This window comes from Crocuta crocuta, unplaced genomic scaffold, assembly GCF_008692635.1.
Source record: "Crocuta crocuta isolate KB4526 unplaced genomic scaffold, BGI_CrCroc_1.0 scaffold2, whole genome shotgun sequence".
In the NCBI taxonomy this organism is placed as follows: domain Eukaryota; kingdom Metazoa; phylum Chordata; class Mammalia; order Carnivora; family Hyaenidae; genus Crocuta; species Crocuta crocuta.
The window spans coordinates 4327301-4344786 of record NW_027528640.1 but is presented as its reverse complement, the minus strand read 5'-3'; the positions used below and the strand labels follow the sequence as shown (position 1 = coordinate 4344786).

The following is a 17486-nucleotide window of genomic DNA, read 5'->3' as shown; positions in this document are numbered from 1 at the left end:
CCTCCAAACTGAAAGTTTAATGTCTGTTTTCAAAACTGTCTCCTCTATGAAAATAGTCTTAACTGGGCTTTTGGTCAATTTGAAGTTAATAATATAAATATATCCTAATATTTCTCGTCACTAGCTCTAGAACTGGATGTTAAGTCTGAAGGTAGGCTACAAAGCAAATAGGACTACTGATGTTTTCGATGAGGGGCTGAGGTGAACACAGGAAGGAAAACACAGATGGAGAGAAGAGAGACCCTCTCCTGACTATCACTTGTGCAAATGGCAGAGGGAAATGTGTAGATAAAATGAGCTCCTTTTTGCTATGCTCTCTTGTTCCACTGGGTATCACCCAGTGGTCATTTCTGAAATGAGTTTTATGTGTGGAATCACCTACCATAAAACTGTGTAACGACGTCATGTCTCTGTCCCTCCCATCTGAAAAGGTTTTCAACTCTGGCATCTCTTTAAACTCATAATCCATCCTCTGCATTCTCTGTGTCAGCGGGATATGTGTCACACAGGCTGTGACAAGTCCCTTATGCTCTCCTCCCTTGTGCATCCTTTGGAATAAACCAGATGCCATGATTCATCCTGAAGTCTGGATGCTGAGGAAAAGAACATGGATGATGTTATTGTGCAGTGCAGAGAGAAAGGAGAGGGATACAATTTTGAGCAACTAGTGCGAAAAGTCGTTTAACTGTGGGAATTTTTCTATCTGGATTACTTGAAAGCTATTTCCTTCCGGTTTAAAAAGAGCCAAAAATAAGAGATAATTTTACGCTGGACCACATAACATGGATTGTGTGATTAAAAGTGGGCTGTTTTATTTGGAGAAAATATTAGGCATTCCTCTTTTGTTGCTACCTGGCTATTACAATCAGGGGGCCCTGCCTAGCTTTCTTTAGGCCTCAGAGCCTGTCTGGGTGCTCTCCTTGGGAAAGTCACCACCATTTTGATCCAATGCATAGTCTGACAATTAGTAACATGGGATTGAGAGAACAGAGAAAGGAAACCAGCTCTCAGCTGAAGATGTACGTCCTATAAACTCAAGGTCATGCTTCCAGAGTGGACCATCATGGTTTTGTAAGCTTACCTTTGTGTCACTTGGGAAATTGCCCCTTCTTCCTTTGTTCCAGGCTGTTTAGCCATGTTTGTTGGGCTATTTCCATAAGGTTAATTATAGTTAACATTCTTTAAAAATGCATATCCAGGGGCACTTGGGTGGCTTGGTTGAGTGCTCTACTCTTGATCTTGGCTCAGGTCATGATCCCAGGGTCATGGAATCAAGCCCCACGTCAGTCTCTGTGCTGAGCATGGAGCCTCCTTGGGATTCTCTCCCTCTGCCACTCCCCCCTGCTCTCTAGAAAATAAAATAAAAATAAAAATAAATGCATATTCTTTATGTCAAATTGCAGATGCATTGAGTGGCCCAGCTGGAAGGAACCCTTAGACTTAATACAGTTAGGCCTTTCCTGAGGCCCAGAAGTTATATAATTAATCATAAACACAAACTATACAGGACTCAAACCAAGGGTTCCTGCATGAACTTTCCTAAGCTCACTTCACCACCTCTGTTCCATGGCATTAGTTTGACTAACTGAGGGCATTAAGGGAGTCACCTTTTCCTGTCGTGCGTGGAAATGTAGTTTGCATCAGTTATAGAGGAAGTTTGCATAAAAAGCTTTGTGATACTGTCAGTTTAATCCTTAATTTAAAAAACTATTTTAAAGGTTTTTTTTATTACTTATTTTGAGAGAGAGAGAGAGAATGCATGAGTGAAGGAGGCACACAGAGAGAGAGAGAAAGAGAAATTCCAGGCAGACTCTGCACTCTCAGCACAGAGCTGGACACAGGGCTTGAATCCAAAATCCATGAGATCAGGACCTGAGCCAGCATCAAGAGTCAGGCATTTAACCAACTGAGCTACCCAGTCGCCCCTATTTAAGAAATCATTTTAATTACAGTATAGTTGAAAAAGCCATTTTCTCCCCCAAATAATGAAGACCTAGCTTCATCGCAAAATGAACTATGAATTAAATAGACGAATGGATGAAGGTACTAAGCCAGTTTTAAACGTTTTCTGATCCTTACTCAACTCCCCAGTGAGAGCGGGGCATCAGGCCCAGCAGGAAACAAGCCATTTTGAAGACCAGTGCCTGCCGCAGGTAGGAAGGGAGCCTGTGTTCTAATACAGCTAGCAAGTGTGTCTTCAGAGCTCTTTAACACGCTGGGGCCACTGCACCTCTTCCTCTGGTCAGTGCCATTTGGGCACCACCTGGAGCTCCAGCAGTTAAGAAACTGTCAAAACCTGGGTCAGAAATTCCCATATTTAGATCCACTCTGCCCACCTATGGATTCAGTCGAATGGCGACACGATACTCCTCATGGGGGTAATAACATTTTACTATAAATGAAGCTTTTGCCCCTTCTAACATTGGATCTAACACACAGCATTATTTGTAAAATTAAATAAGAGGAAAATATTGAGTATTAGCATTTTCTTGTTCTTTTTCCCTTTGTAGGAATTTTGAGAGTAAAAGCTGTGTAGTGCAAGGGCCCTCAGTTTGTTGAAAGTAGCATCTCACCCCTTTCTGTGTTCCGCTGGTGAGATGGAGATGGGTGAGTGGGGTTGGGAGCAGGCACAGGGTGACAGTAGCCTGCGCTGGGTCCTGCTTGGAGGAAATTGCTTTGGCCCGAAGGGACCCCGAACGTTGGAAGCACATAGGAGTAAAAACAGCTAATGCACACCGAATGTGTACTCTGTTCCAGGCTGGCTTGGCCACGTAGGCCCTTTTATTTCATCCTCACATGTAAACTGGGGATTATCCTCACGTGACAGATAAGGAAAGAGGGACAGAGTGTCAGAAATGTGCCCAAGGCCACAAGCCCAAAAGCGGTTGAGATTTAAACAAAAGTAGTCATGTTTCAGAGTTCGCATCTCACCAGCACAGTAGCCTGGGCACCAGGGGTGTTAGTCTGCAGAGGAAGACAAAACTGGGAGCCCACCTAACCCATGAGGCGGGGAAGGATTCCCAGCATGGTGGAGGCGGGGAAGGAAAGCCTGCATCCACGTGCCTCCGTCCACGCTACAGATCGCCTCTCTCTAGCTGCCCCTGCTACAAAAATTCCTCATCATTCTCTGAACTTGACAGAAGTGGCCTTGGTGTCATTCATTTGGCCAGCAGGAAAAATTAAAAGCAAACAACATTGCATCTTAGAATCTTGCATGGAATAGTTTTGTGAAAACACTTTTATAGTAGCCTGATAGCTTAGGCCCAGGAAATGCAGGCTGACCGAACGGATGCTGAGAGTTCACATTAAAGACAAGAATATGGCACGTCCTATGAGGAGATGAGTGGTGTGGTTCGGCCCAAACCTGCATGGATTGTGGTGCTTTATACAACTTCTCAAGGTCTTTGCTCTCATGAAATTCTCTGCGAGAGTGGTTTGCATGGAACCAGAATCCTTTGAGAGAGCCAGACAGAAATACATAACTAGTACAATATAAAAGACACTTCAAAATTTATTTTCCATGATGAGAGTCATTGTGGTTTTTCATCATAAAGGGGATACATGATAATTGAACAAAAGTTAAGCAATTCCAAAAAGTAAAAAGTAAAATTAAAAATTTCCCTAAGTGAAAACCATTATTAACTTATAGGGGAACACATTTCCAATTGTCTCTTCCTAGATTTATTTTTGATATACATATTCATACAAGTATTATTTATAGGGTCATAAAACGTACACTGCCTTGTATCCTGTATCAGATAGGTAGGTAGGTAGGTAGGTAGATAGAGTTACATATGTATATGTATGTTGGTTTATTTTCCCATAACAAGAATAATTCTAAGTCATCATTTTTTGTTTTTATTTAAACTCAAGTTAGGTAACCTCCAGTGCAGTATTAGTTTCAGGTGTACACTATAGCGATCGGACACTTCCACACATCACCTGGTGCTCATGACAGAGCACTCCTTAATATCCATCCCCCCACCCACCTCCCTTCTGGTGACCATCAGTTTGCTCTCTATAGTCCAGAGTGTTTTTTGTTTTGTCCCTCTCTTACTTTCTTCCCTTTGCTAAATCATCATTTTAAGTCATAGTTATTACCGCTGCATTGCATAGAGGTACCACTTTTTCCCCCAGGCTTCTCTGCATGGACATTTAGATTGGCCATTAGAAGCAGGGTTGAGTCAGACATGTGGATTTATCAGGGGAAATTTTTTTCAAACAATTAACTCTGCACAAGACACTTTGTTGAGTTACCTCCACCAAGAGTCCTCAGGCTCTCTGACTTCCTGCTTAAGAGCTGAGATCCTGGGAATTATGTGTGGGTCATTCTAGTTTCAAATGGAAGTAGAAATTCTAAGGGCTCTACTCTAAGGAGCTAGTCAGGTCTCGGTGGAGGGCAAAGGAGGGGGGCTCCAGCCCGTAGAACTGCCTCCATTCAAGCAGAGACCAAACAGAAAACCTCAGTAGGCTAGCTCTTTGGCTCTGCAAATGTCTTATAATTAATACTTATTAAATTGGCAACTAGTAAGGCTGACTCCCAGTAATCTCTGGAACTTTCATGTACCTCTCTTTGGCCCTGGCCACCTGCCACCCACGGACTATGAGCACCATCTACCTCCCCACCTATGCTCACTCCTATCCTTGGCTTCTCTCTGCGGAATTCAGTCACTTGGGCACCCCAGATCCCTGAGAATACATTGAGGTCCCTCAAAAACAGATAGTAAGGCTCAGGCTGGCATCCTAAACCACATGTCTAGTGTGAGCGACACTTACAGGTAACTGAGTCTGAGTTAGCCAATCCCATTAAACTCTCATTCAGAAAGCATCAGTTACTGTGCCGTCAGTTTGTTTTATATGCTGCAGAAGCCAAGCAGAATATTCTGGAAATAGCTTGGGCCAAAAAGATCATAAAGACAGTTTTACCACTTGACAGCTCTGTGGTCTTGGGCAAGATATGAACCTCTTGGGTAATCCTCAGCTCCTCTGAAAAACGGGGAAGACATTGGTACCTCAAGCGGTTCCCTAAAAGATTAAAGGAAAAAACTTATACTGTTCCTGGCCCCTAATTTGAGCTTTATTGATATTAGCTATTTTTACTGATGATAAAGTCTTTCTAAAAACAAAAATCTCTTCCTCTTGCCATGAAGAGTTGATGTTGCAACTGAATAAAATAGGGTACGTGGGTGTGCCCAGCATGAATGTGTTCCACAAAGGTTACTTCCCATTTCTGTCTGATGTCCCCAAGAACTTATTTCCTTGCATAGATTCACCCGAATATACAGTTCAAAACTGTTAAATAGAAAAGTGTGTGATGTGAATATTTTTACCTAATATCCTGGCTACAGTGAAATAAGTCAGATGACTGGATGTGGGTATAACAAAATTGGTAAACATACTAGGAATCATGTAATTTGTTCATTAGCAGGGAACGGAGAGTAGTGTAGGCTCAGAAATGGGTCCCTAAGAAATGGCCATTGTGTCTAGAGCTATTGGACCCCAAGAGCTTGTTGGCAGGCAACTGGCCAGCATCCTAGAGACAATTTTATTAATCTAGCAGGCTCTGTGCTTGGGAACATCATTCAGGGGAAAAGGTTGAGTTCAGAGAACATCTTGTAAGGATACAAACTGAAAACCTGAGGCTGAATCACACAGCTGTTTGCCCATGGATAGAGCCCGTGCAGCGTTGGCATGTAGAAATCTTTTCTTCCCTTCCATGCATAATTAGGGGCACTTGGGAACAGAAGAGACCAAACACTAGATGCTTGTCATCCTAGCGCCCATCGTTAAGCTAAGAGATGCACAGTGTGGAGCTGAGACACCGGCCCTGCTGTGGCTTTGCCAGCGATGAATCGTCAGGGCCTGTGGCATTCTTTCCTTGATTCAGGCAGCCAACAAATACATAATAAGCACTTACTCCATGTCAGGGACAGGAATATAAAAATCCCCCATCTCAGGTTGCTCACAGTCCAGTGAGAGGACACGGGACCTCAACAAGTTGAAGACACTATTTAGTGTGTTAGCTTGTGCTATAAGCTATGGAGGGGAATTAAACAGGGAAGGGGGTCGTTCCTCTTGTACGTGGGCTGGTGTGAGAACACACTGGTGAGGAGACATTTGAGCAAAGAACGTCAGGAACCGAGAGGGTGACTCCTGGGCATATCTGTGCGAGACTATTCGGGCAGAACAGCACATGCACATAGCCCAAGGCACGCACCTGCGTGATGTGCTCAAGGCCAGTGTGACCCCAGTGCAGTGAGTAAGGGAAGAGTGGGGTCCAAATGGCATAGGGCCTTGTAGGCCTTTGTGACGGCTCTGTCTGTACTGTGAGCAAGGCGGGAAGCCACTGCAGTGTTGGGAGCGGAGGAGTGACTTGGTCTGGCTTTGTTTTGCAGACACCACCTAAGGTACCCTATCTGGCAGGGGCTGCCAGGTGGGGAAAGGGGACAGCAGAGAGGCCATTCATGACTTCCCACTCAGTGGCACTTTCGCACTTAAGGTGACAGTAACTCCACACAGTAGCCCAGGGGCATCTTCCGCAAGAACTGTGGCTCAGAGCCATTGGGCAGCCAGCCCAGTGAGGTCAGGATTCGAGTCCGGGCCAGGGGCCCTGAAGGCAGAACCCTTTCCTCCCACCCTGGGCACAAGTGAAAACGCACGTCCCCATCCCTACGAAGAATGATGGATAATTTTTATGTTAGGTGTGTAAACTACACATGAGCCTTCAATGTTTAAGCTGAGGCTCGAAAGAGAAAATATGGTTTCATTTCCCCTCTGATTTTTAGTACTCTGACGCAGCTCATTGTTCATGCTGTCTGCTAAGATTTCCTTTCGAAGTGGGAGTTCACATTTGGTGTTTTATTATGAACCACAACTGAGTTCGTGTGAATTACACTGATCTGTCGTCTTAAAGAGTTTCGCAGACGGAGTAGAGGGCCTTTGGCTGCTTGCAGCATTTTCAAACATCCGTTTTTCTCTCTAACCTGTCCTCCAGATCCACACATGCCACCAGCAGACCAGGCCCATTTCTGTGAAGGGCCCTTGGGTCCCATCCTGTGGCCCCTGCCACGGAAATGTCCCCTAAGCGCAGATTCAGTCCGTACACGTGTACATGAACCAGACACGACTTTCCCTCCCCTGCAGAAGCAGCAGTAAACCGTTCGAGACCAGAGGGGACAGTGATACGTCAGCTGGAAAACACAAACTGCTTGTCCCGCTGTTTCCCCAAGGCTTTCGTTAGTTCCAGATACTGGCGGCTTGCGAGTCTGCTGCTCAGCAGCACTGGATAACTCTCTTAGGTGGCTGTTAAGTGATTAGCTCCATTACCTCTCAGTTTCCTTCCAAGTCACCTTGTTGATTTGTTGTTGTTGTTTTTGTTGTTGTTGTTTTTGTAAAACAGTGACCACAGACCCTCAGCCAGTCAGAGGAATGGCATTTGGAACAATGCAAGCCACCGGGAGCTGTGTAGGGCTGCGGCAGAGGCGTGTGGGCACTGGGGACACCCGGTCCTCCCAGTCAGTGTACCTAAGCAGCCAGGTCTGAGGTCACACAGGATTAAAGCTAGCAGGCATATGTGCAAAGAAGGAAAAAAGTTCTCAAAATCTCTTGCAAAATAAATAATGTATACTTAACTGGAGGAAAGGGTAAGACTAGAAGGTAAAAAGAAGAAATCACAGCACATACATCCACAGTCTGTCTCAGCAGAGAGTGGTCTGTCACTGAATGTTACTTATTTTTTATTTTAATTTACTTTTGGGAGAGCGCAGCAGGGGAGGAGCAAGAGAGCAGGACAGAAAATTTGAATCCGGCTCTGTGCTGACAGCAGCAGGTCCATTGTGGGGCTGGAACTCATGAACCCTGAGATCATGACCTCGGCAGAAGTCGGATGCTCAACCGACTGAGCCACCTGTGTGCCCCAAGTCACTGAGTTTTATACTTGTAGAAATGTGTGCTGGCCAGGGCCAAGGAGCAAGCGTGGAATGTTCTGACATCTACCACACTCACTTGAAGGGAAACTGGGGAATTCGGTTTTTATACTGTTTGGATTGGAGGAGAAATACTGTAAAAGTATACTCAAACACATGACATGAAGTGAAATCATACGATGGGAATCCAATACACTCTCCCTCTTCCAATCCCAGGGGGCACAGAACTCATGGAGAATGTACTTAAAGGTCATCGGGAGACTGGACAGTCGTTCACAGACTGGATTTATGTCTGCTCCACACGGATGTGCTGTGTGTTTGGGGCAAGGTTGGGTTGTCGCTCAAGTGCTCCATGTAATTTGGGGCTAAGAAGGCATAGTGTTGCATTCATGCCCTGAGCTGCTTCTCACTTAGCTCCCTCTGCCTGTGTTTAAGGTCCAGCTGAAAAGTGAGGAGTCCAAGACGTTTGCCATGAAGATTCTCAAGAAACGCCACATCGTGGATACCAGACAGCAGGAGCACATTCGGTCGGAGAAGCAGATCATGCAGGGGGCTCATTCGGACTTCATAGTGAGGTAGACGCCCTGTGCCATGCTCCCCGCGGGAGTCAGCCACGAAACCCGCCGCAGCTCACACACATGTTATACACTCATTCTCGCAGGACACGGGCTTTTAAATCTGGTTTTCAGAAAGTTTTTTTCTTTGACTTAAAAAAAAACTGACATTTTGATTCTATCCTATTTTCTTCAAAGAGAATCAGATTCTGTGAAAATGTATTTTTCCCAAAGAAGAAATCTGAGTTCTAACCATTCTCTGGGACTCCAAAAGCCAGCATCGACCATTGAAGCTCGAAGGACAAAATATTAAAAATCAAACTCTTCTACCTTTAATGATTTGAGTAGTAATATTTAATTTCTTGAAGCTCTTAAAAAAGGAAGGGACTATCTCCCCTCTGTATTTCCAGAGCATTAATCACAGGATAATGGGGAGTTTTCATATGCAGAGAAACCTGGGCTAGTTGGTCAGAGGCACTTACTAAAAACAGGATGTGATAGTGTGAGCATAAGTGGCTTGCACAGGAATTTCCTACCTATCTATATTTGTAAAGTGTGTCTATTGTATATCCATGTATACTTCATGTTCATGAACACTCACTAGGGCTCAAGGGTCCATGCTTACAGCATCCACCAAATTGGGATTAGAGGAACCCCAAGCAGCCTCCACCAAATTGGGATTAGAGGAACCCCAAGCACCTATTTTGATCCATAACCATGTGGATTAATCCATTTATTGCAAAAGACAGACTAGCCCCCTACACTGTGTACATCTCAGGCGGCTGTCGCCTCCTTTACCCTATTTGTACACAGATCTGTCTCATTCCTTTAATAACATGTCAAGTTTGGTAAATCAAGTGTGAGGCTGTAATTTGAGCACTGAGACTGCTCCATTTTTTTCAAAGGCAGCCATGTTTATAACCTTTGTTTTCTTGTTTGCAATTCACAGACTGTACAGAACATTCAAGGACAGCAAATATTTGTATATGCTGATGGAAGTTTGCCTAGGTGGAGAGCTTTGGACCATTCTCAGGGATAGGTAGGAATTTTAAGAAATTTCTATCATTTCTCTAAAATTGTAAAGTATGAAAGTCATATTTACATGTTCTATAGGCTTATATTTCAGAAAATAAACATGGGATACAACCCACTGTACACATATGCTTTAGCAAATGTGACAGCCGCTGCATGCTGCAGGTTTGTAAGTACTGATGCAGGCTTAGTCCAGTGTGGAAATGGTACCCAGCAAGGTACATGTAACAGGCTTTTTAAACCTGAATATCAGAATCAGTTAACTATATACCGAGAATGCAGTTTGTTGCTGTGACTTGAGGCAAATTAAAGTTGTGTTATACTTGCAATCTGGATTATCAGTTTAATTGCTTTGCTCATTGTCCAGATGGGCAGTCTGCCTTTCCTCACATTGAGAAGTTGTTCCTCAGTAACTTTCTTCTGTCTTTACATTACTCCTTGGTTCCAAAATTAATAAATTTCCAGCCATCATTTTCAAGCTTTAGGTGATCTTAGGAAAAAATTAATCTACCTTTATGCAGTATTTTATGTAAACAATGTGATTTAGATGTATTTCTTTTAGCCCTTTAAGGACAAGTGAAGATAGTAATGTTAGTGCTTGCTTGTTTCTTTTAATTATGCAGAATTAATTTACCATCTTACTTATATAACTAGCAAACTAAAAATTTATTCTATGCATGTCCTAGATCATTACGAACCCAAATGTTTACTTAAAAGACCAAAACTTTCTTTTCCTGTGAATGAGCTTTTGATCATTTCCTGTGAACGATCAAACATTCACAAGTCATTCTTGTTCCTTTGAACATTCACCTTGTGACATCTTTTTTTTTTTTCTTTCCCTCATGTTCTCCTTCATTGGGTAACCTAAGCCATGCTATTTTTTTGACAACTTCTTACTTTGTAGATATTCCAGAAGAGAACCAATGGTTCTTCAATAAGCTATCTGATTTAAAGTCTCGTTCCTAATTGTGTTCATATGGTAACTCCCTGTCTTTGGAAACATCACCCCTTCAGGTCTTATCTTCATTGCCTCCCTTGTGTATGTCCAGTGGATTTCTTTGTTACATTGGTGATGTGTTTCTTTTCTTAAATGTAAGGTAAACAAGCCTACAAGGAGATGTATCATGCTGGCATGAGGGGATGGGATAAACATCTGCACGAAGCCATGTCATATCTTAGTGATTACAGTATTTAGTAGTATTTGAGTACAGATTACATGCCGGGCATCGTGATAGAAGCTGGGGATACAGTGAGAAACAAAACAGCAATGGTCCCCCTTTTCATAATGTATAGGCTGTTGTACAGAGTTAACATTCTGATTTGTGAGTTAATGTCTGGTTCATCCTAATGTGGTTCTACTATAGTTGACCTGAGCTTTCAACCCACTCATATATTGGAAATAGTTTCCCTGATTTGCTCTAATTAGAATAGAAGATGCAAAGGTAAAGGTAAACATGAAAGCACTAATGAGCCACACAGGGGAAGGAACTATTTTAAGTTTCTATTAACTTCTTTAACCAGGCAACAAAAACACAAGTCAATCTAAAGCCCACTTATAGTGCATCAGACATGCATAGGAGTCAAATTTCAATCTATATTTTGAAAGAAAATATTATTTCATGTTTTCTCCCTCTTTAACTTGATTTTCATTTTGTTGGCTCATAAACGCCAGCCCGGGCTTCTGAGTGAGACGTATTTTGATCTGTCGGGGCAGCTCAGGTTGCTAGTAAGAAGCAGTTGGCCTTTGGAGGAGTGGATGGAGGGAAAATATCAGTGGGTGGTCCTTTCTCTACCTCCACCAGTATGTGGGGTTTTTTTTTTCAATTTTTTACTTATTTATTTAGAGAGAGAATCCCAAGCAGGCTGCATACTGTCAGTGTGATCATGACCTGAGCCAAAATCCAGAGTCAGATGCTCAACTGTTTGAGCCACCCAGGGACCACCAGGATGCTTTTTGCTTGGTTCAGTTTCCTTCCTTTTTATCAGGCTTGGGTTTGGGATGCACAGTTGGTGAGTTCCCACAATGTGCTTAATGCTACATGAAGAGGCATGACCTGAAGAGGTAAGCACAGTCTGCTCCTTCCTAAAACTGCCGGAAGGCTGAAGCCTCAACATTAAAAAAGCAATAACAACTATTGTATACAAAATCACTTCAGAATCCTTGTCCTGTACCAACTTTCTTTCTCATATATGCATGTAGCCTTGTGACTTTCATTCAGACTTTTTCCCCCTACCTAGTGTGGGGGATGGGGGGCAGGTGGAGTGTTGGAGATCTAGGTTCTAATTAATACTGCCACTGACTACCTACCTTTCTCACTGTTTGTTTCACCTGAGGGTGAAAGTCCTAAAGGTTAATTGTTTGTTAGAAAGAATGACCACCAAGAATGACAAGACAAAAAGGAAAATAATTATGCTCTTAATCACAGTGCACATGAAAATATCCGTAGTCAAAACAAATTATTCTGAAAGCAGAAAGGAAAGCATTTGAGTTCATTTTAAGAAAGTCTTGTGTGACTGTTTTCTTCTNCTTTCATTCAGACTTTTTCCCCCTACCTAGTGTGGGGGATGGGGGGCAGGTGGAGTGTTGGAGATCTAGGTTCTAATTAATACTGCCACTGACTACCTACCTTTCTCACTGTTTGTTTCACCTGAGGGTGAAAGTCCTAAAGGTTAATTGTTAGAAAGAATGACCACCAAGAATGACAAGACAAAAAGGAAAATAATTATGCTCTTAATCACAGTGCACATGAAAATATCCGTAGTCAAAACAAATTATCCTGAAAGCAGAAAGGAAAGCATTTGAGTTCATTTTAAGAAAGGCTTGTGTGACTGTTTTCTTCTGACAGACATAGTAATACCTCTAAACCTCAGGGATTCAGTGCAGGAAGTCTCTGATAGCAACAGACCCCCTCCTGCTCTCACCTCCTAAGTGAGATGACCACTTCCTGCCTCGTTTTCTTCTCAGCAGCATAGGAAAGGGACCCAGAATAGTTTTTCGAATGATTCCATAAAAAATAAGATGATATCATATATACAAACAGGACTGGATGACTATTAAACATTTGTAAGATATGACTTAGCAGCACAGAAATGTTAATTGTTCCAGTTCTTTCTCTGGTTTATTCTTCATTAGCTATGATGCTTTACCTTCTAATTTGTGACTTCCTGTTTCCCACAAATTCTCTTCCATTCTTTGGAGTAGGTTGGTCAACATTGTATTTACCTTCTTTATGACACTTAAATAAGTAGCAATCCCCACTACCTTCTTAAAAATGTAAGTGGTTAACATGACAAATACATAATATATATAAATATTTGTATTAGTATATATTATAGAAATGCTAATTTGTTATACATTCTGTATTAATGTTGGTATTTAATATATAGTAATCTAATGAAATTTAACATTCCAGGTGTTTAATACATGTAAATATTCCCTACCCAATATCTTAATTCTTGCAGAAACCAGAATTGTCAAATCATGCACATCTCCCTTCTAGTCATGTGTCTTCATGTGTGTTATAAGCCCGAGAGTAATTTAAATAGCCAGTCTCTTTGATTCTATATTGTGGAGGGTAGTTGTTTAAATTCCATCTGAGATGACATAATGGTTAGTGCAAATCAAAAGCATTTCAGCAGGTCGAGAAGATAGCAGAATCAGGGGATCCTGGGCCAGCTCATCACAGGGCCACCCCAAGATAACAGCTACATTTATACAGCTAACTCTGAAAGCAACCAGAGGACTGTTGGAAGAAGCCTTCCCCAGCTCACCATGGAGAGGAGCCCACACTGGAAAGGGTAGGAGGGACAGAATTGGGAACCAAATCTCCTGTGATCAGGAAGGACACCCCAACCATGGAGAGGCAGGAGGAAGAGACCCGACTGGGAAAACAATGGTCCATACATACCATTTGGCTTTGAAAACCAGCGGGGCTTAACTCCAGAAGAGCTGAGGGCAACAATCGAGTCCCCACCCTTAAAGAAGCGGCATAATGAACAAGCTGCCCAGACAGCACAGAAACAGTGCTCTGAAAAGTGTAGGCAGTGTGCACTATAGCAGAAGGGACCTTCAGGAGACTTCTCCAGGAAAAACGTGCTGGCAGGTACGGTTTCTCACCCCTTTCCAGCCTGGATAGCCAGAGCCTTGTGGGAGCCAGTGCTGACCCTCTGCATGCCCCAGTGCCTTACAGACCCATCTCATTCAACCTGCCCACCTCAGCGGGCATCCATCCAGAGCAACTCCTGTCCTGGGAAGAGATGAAGACAATCGCACACACCAGCACAGAGGGAAAGCCGTGCCCTGTGGCGGACCCACAGCTGTGGCAGAACGACTGACAGCTCACCTGACTACTGACCCTGCCCACCTACATGCCTGTGGCAGTCACATACAGCACAGGTACTGGACTTGGCCTAGTGTAACCATAGAGGGCAAAGCAGGTCATTGCAGATGACAGGACTGAAGGCAGATGCAGGTCAGCCGCAACAAGAGGGTACACGCAGCCCACACGGAGCCACCCCTGAGGCACCTGCTCCAGGTGACCAGGACACCATGGGAACCTTTCTACACAAGGCCACTACTGCCATGACCAGGAAGCATCGCTGACCTACCTGACCATAGAAACAAACAGAGAGAGTCAGAGAAAATGAGGAAACAGAGAAGTATGTCCCAAATGAAAGAAGATGACGAATCACAACAGAAGACTAAATAAAAGAGAGATAAATTCCTGGTAGAGAATTCAGAGTAATTAATGGTCATAAACATACTCACTGGACTTGGGAAAGACTGGATGGACTCAGTGGGAACTTCAACAAAGAGGAAGAAAATATAAAAAGAACTCAATGGCTGAAATGAAAAATACACTAGAGAAAATAAACAGATTAGAGGAAGAAGAAGGACATATCTGGGACCTGAAGGACAGAGTAACAGAAGGTGACCACCTGAACAACAAAAAGAAAAAAAGAGTAATGCAAAATGAGAAAGGTTAAGAGAAATCAGCAACACCATCATTTGCATTATAAGGATCTCATAAGGAGGAGAGAGAAAAAGGGCACAAAATTTATGGGATGAAATAATAGCTGAAACTGTCCTTATCTAGGGAAGGAAACAGATATCCAGATCCAGAAAACACAGAAATCCAACAAGATTAACCCAAGGAGGTCTACATAATAATTAAAATGGCAAAAAGTAGTGATAAAGAGAGAGTTTTAAAACAGCAGGAGAAAAGAGAACAGTTACATACAAGGGAAACCCATTAAGACTCTCAGCAGAGTCTCATTTATCAGAAACTTTGCAGGCCAAGGCCAGAGGGAGTGGCTGGATCTATTCAAAGGGTTGAAAAGAAACAAACCTGAAGCCACGAATATTCTGCCCATGAAGGCTATTACTCAGAACAGAAGGAGAGGTGAACAAAAGATAAAGGAGTTCATCACCACTAAATTGGTCTTACAAGAAACTTTAAAGTTTCTTTTATAGTTTCTTGGAGTGGAAAGTAAAGGCAATAACTAAAAGTAAGAAAAATTATGAAAGGATAATTTCACAGGTAAAAATAAACATAGTAAAAGTAGTAGATCAGTCACTTCTAAAGCCAATATGGAGGTTAAAACAGAAAGTAGTGAAATCAATTATATCTACAAAAACCTGTTAAGGGATACACAAAATGAAAAGATGGAAAAATGACATCATATACATAAAACATGGAAAGGGGGGTAAAGACTTAGTGCTTTTAAAATATGTTCAAACTTAAGAGACCATCAACTTAATTAATCTAGCCTGCTATCCATATAAGATGTTATATATGAACCTAGTGGTAACCATAAAGCAAAAACCTATAATAGGTATACAAAACATAGAGAAATCCAAGCATAACACTAATGAAAGCCATCAAGAACAAGGTAAAGAGAAGAAAAAAGGAACCGAGGAGAACTACAAAAACAAGTAACAAATGGCAATCAGTATATACCTATCAATAATCACTTTAAATGTAAATGGACTAAATGTCCCAATCAAATGACATGGAATGATGGCATAGATTAAAAAACAAGACCTATGTATATGCTGCCTACAAGAGACTCACCTGACATAAAGACACATGCAAACAAAGTGAAGGAATGGAAAAACATTGACCATGCAAATGGAAGTGAAAAAAAAAAATCCAGGGTAGCAATATTTGGAGCAGAAAAAAATAGATTTTAAAACACAGACTGTGGCAAGAGACAAAGAATGGCACCTCCTAATGATAAAGGGGTGATAAACTGATAAACTGATAATGAAAAATTGATAATGATCAATCCCACAAAAGTATATAACAATTAAATTTTTTAATGTTTTATTTATTTCTGAGAGAGAGAGACAGTGTGAGCAGGGGAGGGTCAGAGAAAGAGGGAGACACAAAATCTGAAACAGGCTCCAGGCTCTGAGCTAGCTGTCAGCACAGAGCCCAACGCGGGGCTCGAACCCACAAACTGTGAGATCATGACCTCAGCCGAAGTCAGACACTCAACTGACTGAGCCATCCAGGTGCCCCAGAACATATAACAATTACAAATATCTATGCACCCAACACAGAAGCACCTAAATACATAAAATAATTTTTAACATACAGGGAGAAATTGACAGTAATACAGTAATTATAGGGGGCATTAACACCCTGCTTATATCAATGGATAAATCACATAGGCCACAAAATAAGTCTCAATAAGTTCAAAAAGATTGAAATATCAAGCATAATTTCTGACCACAATGATATGAAACTAAAAATCAAGTGCAAGAAAAAATCTAGAAAGAACAGAAATATATGGAGGCTAAACAATGTATTGTTCAAGAAATCAGGAGAAAATCAAAAAATACATGGAGACATGAAAGTGAAAACACAGTGGTCCAAAATCTTCGGGAGGCAGCAAGTGTACTTGTAACAGGGAAGTTTATAGGAGTACCTTGAGAAATAAAATAATCTCCAACAATCTAAACTTGAACAAAGCCCAAACCAAATAGAAGGAATAAAATAATAAAGATTAGAGCAGAAATAAATGGAAACTAAAAAAACAGAACAGATTATACCAGGGGCTATTTGTTTGAAAAGATAAAACTGAAAAACCTTTAGTTAGACTGATCAAGAAAAAAAGAAGACACAACATTAGAAGTGGAGTAGAAATAACAACCAACACCAGAGAATGCAAAGGATTGTAACAGAATATTATGAGATATTGTATGCCAGTGATTTGGATGACACAGAATAAAGGATAAATGCCTAGAAACATATAATCTTCCTAAACTTAATGAGGACGAAATAGAAAATTTGAAGAAGCCAATGACTAGAAATGAAATTGAATCACTAATCCAAAACCTTCCAACAAAATGAAGTCCAGGACAGGATGGCTTCACAGGTGAATTCTACCAAACATTCAGTGAAGAGTTAGTACACATTCTTCTCCAACTAGTCAGAAAATAGAAGAGGAAGGAAAATATCCAAACTCAGTCTACAAGGCCAACATCACCCCTATTTTAAAACCAGTATTAAAACAGGCAGATATATCTGATAAGCATAGATGCAAAATCCTTCAACAAAATATTAGAAAGTATTTACCACGATTAAGTGGGATTTATCCAAGGGATGCAAGCATGGTTCAATATTGGCAAATCATCAGTGTGATATACCACATTTACATGAGAAAGGATAGAAAACAAATTATCATCTCAACAAATGCAGAAAAGCATTTGACAAAATACAATATCCATTCATGATAAAAACTTTCAAAGTGAGGCCAGAGGAAATATATCTCAACATAATAAAGGTAATATATGAAAAACCCACAGCTAACACCATACTCAATGGTAAAACAACAACAACAAAAAACCCTACAAGCTTTTCCTTAAATATTGAGAACACGACAAAGATGTCCACCCTCACCACTTTTATTCACACAGTACTGGAAGTCCTTGCCACAGTAATCAGACAAGAAAAAGGAATAAGAGCCA

The 17486-nt window shown here is 41.7% G+C and overlaps 1 protein-coding gene across 2 annotated transcripts in view; it reads left to right on the top strand.

The window, feature by feature from the left end:
* PRKG1 (protein kinase cGMP-dependent 1) overlaps nt 1–17486 on the top strand; it is a 1238678-nt gene that overhangs the window by 1206086 nt on the left and 15106 nt on the right. For both annotated transcript variants that reach the window (XM_077755217.1, XM_077755218.1), the window contains 2 exons: nt 8361–8500; nt 9429–9518. In XM_077755217.1, the coding sequence (XP_077611343.1) occupies nt 8361–8500; nt 9429–9518 (230 nt within the window). The remainder of the gene's footprint in view (nt 1–8360; nt 8501–9428; nt 9519–17486) is intronic.